Consider the following 9,242-nt stretch of genomic DNA (forward strand, 5'->3'; position numbering starts at 1 on the left):
CTTTACAATCATGACTTATTGAAAATTTCCTGTATACTCTGCAGTTGTGTGTGGATTCTGGTGGAATTCAAAAATATGGAAGGATAGTCTGGTCCTAAATGTAACAATCAGACCCTGATTGTAAAAAAAAAATCTAGGCAAATTCATAAGATCTGAATGAGTATTTGTCCAACAGCCAATACTGGTTGCCACCTCGTTTGAAAGAAAGTGAAGACCCCCCCCCTAAAGCTCTTTAAAAGTTCACCACCATATGACATAAACAACCCTCTTATGTGTGCCAGCTTCACGCCACCAATAGGAGTAACATCATCTTCTTGAGTTTCCAGGGACCATTCACATGGTGGGCAAATGTGACAACCATTAGAGTGTGGAAATACAAAGATCAGCCTTTGCTCCTGTATCAAAAATCACTGCAAAGAGTCAGAAGCAGTTTCATAACTTAACCCAGGCTTGACTGTAAAAACAGAGGAGAAAGCAGGGCACTTAAAGCTTTCTGAGCACCATCAATTTTTTTTAGTCAGGCTTATAATAGCAGGTATTTAATTTATGAAACTGAAATTAAATTGAAACTGTTATTTGAGTCTTTTATTCATTTTGTCTCTATACAGCTGCTTGAATATTGTTTAAAAAAATGTATTTTCTCTTTCAAAGTAACATGGAAAGTTAAAACATCACATCAGCTTTAATATTCATCTCCAGTCTTAATTGTGCATCTAAAGCTTTCTTGAGGATCCTTTGGGTTTACAGGACCACGTGCTCCAGCTGCACCACCTCATCAGTCACCATCAGCTTAGGCTGCAGCACCATCCAATTTAAGACCAGCCAGCGACTCGGACGCAGTTTCTTGTTCGCCCTCTTCATCTTCTTCCTCCTCCTCCTCCTCGTCCTCCTCATACTCGTCTTCCTCATAGTAATCGTCTTCTCCGTAGTCGTCTTGTTGGTCTCCACCTCCGGACGCTGCGTTCTTCCAGTAAGCATCGTACCCGGACGCACCGTCGTAGTAACCGTCGTCATCGTCGGCACCGGCCTGTCGACCAAACTTCAAGGTGCGCGCTGTGAACAATGCACAGGTGTCAACGTTAGCTCTGGTGTCATTACGCATGGTGGTGAAGCGACAAAGAAAAGGTCCTGTAAGATACAGTCTGCGTAATTCTCTGCAAGCAATGTTTATTCTAAGCCTTCAGGTTGTAATTTAACTCATTATATATCACTTTGTTCCTCTTGTCAATATATGACTATGACACTGCTGTGATCCTTCCACACGTTTTTGCCTCTGTCCCATGTCGGAAATGAAATGTTAATATTGCTAAAGCTCTTTGTGAGGAGCTACAAATATCAGATTCACTGAGCAGGGTTTTTGTTTCAAAATACATCTCACTCTGCTAATAGCAAGTCCTTAGAAATAGAAATCAAATCCTGGCAGCACATTTGAGAGAACAGCAATGTGGCCAACACGTGTTTGGCACTGCTTCCAAGGTCAAAGTTTAATTGCATAACATCAGACTCTGCTTTTACAGCAAGAAGCATTGGAGAAAAACCCAAATATTCATGAACAATTCTCTAGAAAATACAATTAGCTGCACTGTGTAAATGACTTCTGGGGAAAAACAAAGAATTTATTTTTCCCCTCATGGTTTTGTTTCATTTTCAAAACACAGTCTGCGGGGAAGTAGCAGCTGTGGCAACTTCCCCGAAACAGGAGCTTTACAGGAAGAAAAACAACTAAACAACTTCCAGTCGTTTAAAGGTCTGCGTAACACTCACTTGACATGCTTAGATCTTTGGTCTCCTGTGTCTCGTGACCACATTTGGGACACGGAGGACCTTTTCCTTTCTCCTGTTTGAAGACTTTACTCTTAGTGTGATCATCACAGTAACAAGCCTGCAAGACACAGTTCAACTTTCAGTCAGTTATGGCATGGAAACGCTGGTGCACGAACATGATATCGATGCATAGTTCTCGCTCAACTTCAAAACTAAAGAAAGCAAAGCAGTAACAGTTCAGGCTTGTTTAGGCAAGAGGAGTAAGCTCATTCATCCACATCCGTTCATCCATAAAAACTCGATCGTATTCCCTTCCTCCAGTCTCAAATTCAGAGATCCTCACTCACTGTAACCAATATATGGCAGCTGTCTTTTGCCTCTTTTTGATACAGACTGTACTCTTAAAAAAAGGATTGAATTGGAAATATAAATAAATAACCCCTGCCCCAAAAAGCAGAGTTCCTATTTCAAATGCTTTCTGATCAGATTGCAACTGTGGCACAATGCCACGCAAGCAGCACTTGTGTAAATGTTGTGAGCCACTCCATATGTTTTTATTTTGTTCCTGATGAAGCCTGATAAACCTGAATGTCTGCTGTAGTCATTCCTACATTCTAATATCCTCAATAAACATGGCTTCTCTGTGCAGAAATGCATGCTAAAGTTCAGCTGGCATAATTTCGTCAAAATTACCATGTTATCATAGTATAATCAGTCTTGTTGTTTGTTGTCTATATGGAGTTGGGGCAGAGTCTCATGCTCAGGAAATGCGGTTTGGTTGCTAGGAGACCAGCAGAACATATACACTCAATTAATAAACAGCTCCAGCTAAAACTTTGCTTTGAGGGAGGATCAGCATTATTTACAGTGTTGAGAAGACATCCCTTTCAGCTAGCATGATGAGCAGGAATGATTACAGCAGGCTAATGTAATGTGTAATATTTGGTGTGCAAATGGGCATGTGAGGGTAGCTTTAATTTAAAGCTTTAAAACAGACCTGAGAAAATGCACGTCAAAGATTTACTCAGTCGGCACTGGCTGTCTATGCAGTGCATCTTTTATAGTGCAATTCTTTATCCTGTAATTTTCCAGTACAAATAAACAAACATTACTCTATATATATACACATTTAAGGATAAGCACACTCACTTGTTGTGCATTAAGAGGTGATTTATTGCAAAAGTATGCTTTGGCTACACATATTGTCATGAGCTGCCTGGCAAATTCCTTCACTTGTGCACTTCAGTAAAAGTATGCACTGCGACTATCTGGCCTAGCAACAGCTCGTATAGGTCATTGATAGGACCAACTTATTTTTAACCTCTGTAAGATTAGCTGACAACTGTTAAACTAAGCACAAGGAACAACTAAAGGCAGTATGAGCTCCGGCTGCTATTTTCAGCAGGTCCGTTGTTGTCAGCCTGGAGCGCTTTCTTGCCATTTTATTCGTTCAAAGCTCTTTGATGTTTAGTTTCAGTTACGTGTCTGTTGTACACAAGGAATATTTCCAGATAAAGGGAGAAAAACCAAAAGCAAAACCACATGAAAACAACGATGTGAATTTGTAGCCATCTTATCACATTTGGTTCGTTCTTCTTTTGTTGTTACAAACAGTTTTGTAATGCAAGTTGATAACGTGGGTTTATTTTTTACAAACATGCTTGTGATCCTTTTGCATTATATTTTCACAGACTGATTCCTCACCTTACACCGCAGACAGGAGTGTTGTCCCAGTTTATTACAGGAAACACCTAAAATAATACAACAATATTATGAAAACACATTCGTAACATCACTACTGCACATGCTCCCTCTGGATATTATCTGCTCTCATGGAAATGATACGCTTTAAACACCCCATTGAAAAAGCCGATTGAATGACAGTGTGACTTACATTTGAATGTTTCTGCTTGAAGAACCTGGCAGCTTGCCTGGTGCTCAAACTGATCATCCTCACATAAGAAGTTCTGACAGAAGGAACAGCGGAAGATTCGCCCTCCTATTTAAGAAGTTAAACCAGTCAGTGGCTCTACTTAGGTAAGCAGGCGAAACAATCAAACAGGGGTGGTCTCACCATGATCCCAGACACTGCGCTCACACTCGATGCAGTCGGCATCAGTCAAAGGACACGAACAGGCGTGAGTGCTCAGGCATTTCCGACCATGGCACACCCAAGCTTCACAGAAGTCGCACACTGCCCCCTTGTGATTGAGTAGGAGAATAACAAGGACCAAAATCAGAAATTGTACTTTCTTTTTTTATGTTTAAATAACCTGCTGATGAGTTTACTGGCATGTAGCAAAAACAGACACTGATTACTGAACACCAGCTGGACCCTTGACACACCTTATCATATGCTACTTAGCTTAATTATTCATTTTGATTGCACTTGCACAACACTGCACCATGAGCATAAAGAGTGTCAGAGTGATACTGAATGGTAAATGGACTGATTCTTATATAGCGCTTTTCTACTCTCCCAGAGTACTCAAAGCGCTCTATACAACATGCCTCATTCACCCAATCACACCCACTCTAAACTCAAGTGCAACTAATAAGCATTCACACACATTCACACTCCGATGAACGCATCGGAGGGCAATTTGGGGTTAGTATCTTGCCCAAGGATATTTGGCATGCAGACTGGAGGAGCCAGGAATCGAACCACCAACCTTCCAATCAGTCGCTAATCTGCTCTACCACCTGAGCCACAGCCACATGAATAATAGCTAGCCCCAGATTAATGCAGAGAAAATCTACAAGCTGCTGCTTCTTGGTTGTAGATGACCTCTGTTGGTGTGCTTGAGGCCTTGTTTATTCTCCTAGCCTGCCGTCTGGAGTGCTGTTGCTATCAGTGACAACATCTAGATGAGCGGCTGATTGTTGCGGAATCTGCTGGCAACATGGATCTCTTGGTTTGTTTGTTATTCGGCATCGAATGGCCTTACATATCAAGGGAGAGTCCTGCTGCATTTACAGTCTCTGAAAGCTGACATTATCATTGTGTAAAAGGACTCCTCCCATGCTATTTGATTATAAACCTAATATACCGGTGGGATTTTAAAGTAAGTCTTTTTTTTGCTGCTATCATTATGCGAGAATGTAGATCCAAGTCCCGGCCCCGTGCAAAATATTCCCACAGCAGCGGAATTTAAAAATAGAGCAGGTCTTGACCTTGTGCACTAGAAGTTTTCTCCCTAAAAGGACTCGATAAAGCTCTGCACTGGCACAGCTGAAACAGACAGGGCCACAAATGAACCTGCTGCCTGGATCTGTTAGAGTTTTAAGAAATCAAACCAGGACCTTGACTAGAAATTCCAAATATCAATACATACAGTGCTGTGAAAAAAGAATTCGTCCCTTTCCCAATTTATTTTTTATTTGTATATTTGTCACACTCAGTTTGAGATCCTTAGGCAAATATTAATATTAGACAAAGATAACCCAAGGAAATACATACTACAGTTTTTAAATTATAATTTCGTTCGTTAAGGCAAAAAAAAGTTATCCAAACCTATCTGAACATTTTATATCAGTTACTTATGTTTTTAATGCAAATGTAGAATAGTCTTGATGCTCTACATTGAACTGTCTTTCCCATTTTGTATCATCTTTGTGCCTGAACCTATTTCCTCTATGGCAATCTTAAAATGTTAAAAAGCCATTGAGCCAAAAAAATTCATCTGGACCTGAGAACCTCACAAACAATTTTTTAATCAGATTCTTCAGCTTAACATCATCCCTGAAAATCTAGAAAGCTGCCTATACTTTATTATTTTAAAAACATGGGATCCCCTCAACAAATATTGCCCTAAACCTAAATTTCTACTTGCGCCAAAATTGTAGAATTTTAAATAAACTCAACAGTACTGTAACAGCAACTATGTTGGTAACAAATTCTATTATTATTGCCTTGGACTGAAAGCTGCTGTGTTTGTTGATCTGATTCTGATGACCATGAGCTGCTGTTAGAAAGACTCAGTGACGTCAGTTAGAATGATAAGACTACAGGCTAGTTCAGGAATGCCCTTTCAGATAGGACACAGTGTGTTTATACAGATGAATATGAGTCAGGTTTCTATGAAGCTTTTAAATGGAGTCACGCAGAGGTCAACTTTAGACCCTGTTTTTTCTTCCTTTTTATTATTAATATAGAGAAGATTATGCCTAAACCTAAACTGCGCATTTATGCAGATGATACCATAATGTACTCACAAGGCTCTACTCTGAGTCACACTGTTGACAGCAGCTGCAGGCACTCTTTAGAGTACCCAACTTGGAACAGCATTCTCTTATTTTGCAGCTCATTCATGAAATACCTTTCAGAGAACACTAAAGCTGAATCATTTTGTCTCCCTGGGAAAATACAGAGGGTGCCACTGCATGATCTGGACCTTGTATTTGAATTAAATTTACCACTGACAAAATTAACTGACTTGTTTTATTTTATTTTGATGTAACTTTGTCATGGTGCATCTTCTTGGCCAGGTGGCCCTTGAAAAAGAGATATTTATCTCAAAGACTAAATAAATAAAAATATTATTTCTCCCAACAAAACCTACCAGAACAATGTTCCATTAAATAATGTCAACCTAATATCATTTTTACAGTCATAAATTACATTGCTGAATGAAAATAAATCAAACAGATATATAATAGAAAACTTAAATATACAATAAACTTACCACCATGCCCATTCCAGTGCTGTGGACCCCTGGATGTTTGACAACACAATCCGATGACTTCATACATTTCATTTTACCTAAAAACAGGAAGAAAACTTTACAGATGAATAAAACGAACACAAATAATTTCAGTGTAATGGTAAATAGTGTAATACATGAACAAAATCCCCTTCACAACATTTAGCCAAGTTACGATCACTCTCAAGGAGCTAGGTTTGCCAAAGCTACTGTCGTCAATCAAGAAATATCTTTATTAAAGTAAATACAGAAGCTTTCACTAAGCCTGAGTTAAACCTTCTGATAACGCAAAAAAAAAACACGCTAATAACAGAATAAACTTTCTGGGATTTCCTTATATTGATGATTAAGCATGCTTCAAGACAGGCTGAATAAAAATGAACTTGTACCAGAATAATAAAGGAGAAGAGCATAGAGAAGAAGAAAACAAAACAAAACCACAGAGTTCATGAGCCAAACTTTTTGAACTGTGTGGTTTTCATCATCTATGTAACAAAATAATGGAGTGTAATGGTAGAAGCATGTAAGGTTATGTGAAAAACAACAACTAAACCTTCTTTCAATTCTACTGTTTTACATATCAGCACATTAAAAAAAATAATCTGGTCCTTAGCATGACATGACATGCAGAAACGTGTGGAAAAACTAATGACATCCCTCCTGCATTTATAGTATTTAACAGCGTAAGTAGCAGCCAGGTACTGCTAATCAAATGAACTTGATTTATTGATAATCAGCAATTGTCAGCACCTCTATAATAACAGAAGCTTTGGCAGGTTGCTGATCTGGAGCATTCAGGTACGTTAACACTATGTCATAATCTTTCCAAAAGTGGAGATTCCAACAAATTCACTCACAGATCAGTCTGCGCAGTGCTCCGTGAAACTGCAAAAAAACCGAGAGCAACATCCAAGATTCTACAGACATGTAAAATCCTCTGTACACCAAAGTATTCTACCGTCAAAGGTGAGGACATCTAAAGCTTGAGCCAACCACAGCAAATGTACAACAGAATGGCTTTTTTTAAAAAAACAAAAAGCATTAAGATGTTTGAATGGCCCAATCACAGCCCAGTCAAGCTAAAAAATGATTACTTCATTACTGCTGCTGAATCTGGTTCTACAAGCTAATGAATCCAGGGGTGTGAATAATGTTTCCACACAATGCTTCTGAATTTGGACTTACTTTTTGTTAAGTAATTAATGACCTGGTACAATGTGTTGCTTATTTAGGTTATATTAACCTTTTTAAGACCTTGCAGGGACCTTGCTATCACTGAGCTGGCTGTGAATTGGCACATTTTTGAATGGGCTTGGATGTGAAGGTCACAAATGAGCAGGGAGTGTTAGCTTTAAAATGAATATCTTTCCAACATTACTCAAATAACACGTGCAGTGTACTCACCACACTGCGCGCAGACAGGCAGCTTCTGCACCGAGTTACAGAAATAACAGAAAGCCCTGTTCTTCTGTTTTCTAGCATGTGGCATCAGAAACGTTAAAAAAAAAAGTTAATTATCTCAGAATTATGGAGAATCTGCAGTTGCACATTGGTCATATAAGTGAATAAAATCACTTACCTCTGACATTTGTCACATTCCTGCAAAAATGTAACAGTATAAAAGATTAGATACATATTAAGGCATTGCTGTTGTTTTAATTGGGCATCTATCAGCTATCGCAGCTACACACCATGTTGGAGTTGCAGGGGTGTTTGGCCACGTCAACATGTTCCCTGTTGGCTCGTATTTGCTTCTCTCGCTCTTTCCGATTTTCAGCCTTTTTTCGGGCACCGGTTTTCTTTTTGGGCATTTCTGGTTCTCCGCGGAGCTTGACACTGACTCCGTCACCTGCAAACACGGACAAACGGGGTGAACCACGCCGGGAGGAAACTGGGCGACTTCTTCTGCGTGAAATTCAGCTAAGAACGAGCAACTCTTAGCTGATATCTCATCTCAGTGCTTTTCCAATAAGCTGCACAGGGACTACAGCCAGCAACACGGGTGGTGAATTACGACAACAAGCACTACAACTATAAAAAGTTTCTGACATTTCTGTTCATGTTGGCTAGCAGCTCCCGTGTCTGCTGACTGAGCTGGTGTCTCATAAGCAAATTACATTTAAAATAAACTATAACACCACTCAACACATGTGTACATGACTTTTAGACTGTAAAGGAACCTCCTAAGTGTTCCTAAATATTACACGCTAGCGTAATTAAAAAGAAAATAGATTATTTTTGTATTTTTCTTTACCGAAATGATCAGTTCAGAGAACGCAGCTAGGTCCGTCCTGAAAATGTGTTCACCGGAACACTCGGCTAAAAAACATTCGTTCCACACATGCTGGTTTTTGGTTATGGTGGCTTAGCGTCACCTCTTTTCATTTAATGATTGATGTTAAATAATTTACTTTTTTATAGGGCAGTGGTAATGCATAAATATACAATATGGCCTACTTTAAATAACACAATAAACATTTGCAATAATAATGATATAGTCTATATGATATATAATAGAGTATATATTACAATAAGACCTAAATTTAACCAGTAAAAGATAATTTCTTTTTCGAATGGGTTTGGCTCCAGTTTTTCTTATAATGCTACTCCATGTGCTAACGCTAATGGGAGCTCTACAATTGCAGGACATTTCCTGTATCACCCTTGAAAATAGCCCATACATGTTGCATAAATGACACTTGTCCTGAGACAAGATGTAAACCTAGCTGCTAAAAAAGCCAAAATATAAAATAGAATTCACCAAAATGCCTTTTT

General features: G+C 39.0%; 1 protein-coding gene across 1 annotated transcript; it reads right to left on the minus strand.

Annotated features, from left to right (window-relative positions):
- Nucleotides 1–570: 570 nt before the first annotated feature.
- znf330 (zinc finger protein 330) lies at nucleotides 571–8,861 on the minus strand. Its single transcript, XM_004549350.3, has 10 exons — nucleotides 8,722–8,861; nucleotides 8,159–8,316; nucleotides 8,047–8,066; nucleotides 7,872–7,942; nucleotides 6,450–6,526; nucleotides 3,839–3,965; nucleotides 3,659–3,763; nucleotides 3,469–3,515; nucleotides 1,765–1,882; nucleotides 571–1,053 (listed from the first exon to the last, which is right to left on the minus strand). Exons 2-10 carry the CDS (start codon nucleotides 8,276–8,278, stop codon nucleotides 791–793), a joined length of 948 nt encoding a protein of 315 aa, XP_004549407.1. The 5' UTR covers nucleotides 8,279–8,316; nucleotides 8,722–8,861; the 3' UTR covers nucleotides 571–790.
- Between the last annotated feature and the right edge of the window lie 381 nt (nucleotides 8,862–9,242).

Source organism: Maylandia zebra, linkage group LG6, assembly GCF_041146795.1.
Source record: "Maylandia zebra isolate NMK-2024a linkage group LG6, Mzebra_GT3a, whole genome shotgun sequence".
Taxonomy (NCBI): Eukaryota; Metazoa; Chordata; class Actinopteri; order Cichliformes; family Cichlidae; genus Maylandia; species Maylandia zebra.

Coding starts and splice junctions, on each gene's coding strand:
- znf330 (XM_004549350.3), bottom strand. CDS start 8,278: ATGCCCAAAAAGAAAACCGGTGCCCGAAAAAAGGCTGAAAATCGGAAA. Junction 7,943..8,046: donor GAATGTGACAAATGTCAGAG/GTAAGTGATTTT, acceptor GCCACATGCTAG/AAAACAGAAGAACAGGGCTT. Junction 1,883..3,468: donor ACTCCTGTCTGCGGTGTAAG/GTGAGGAATCAG, acceptor TGTGTCTTGCAG/GCTTGTTACTGTGATGATCA.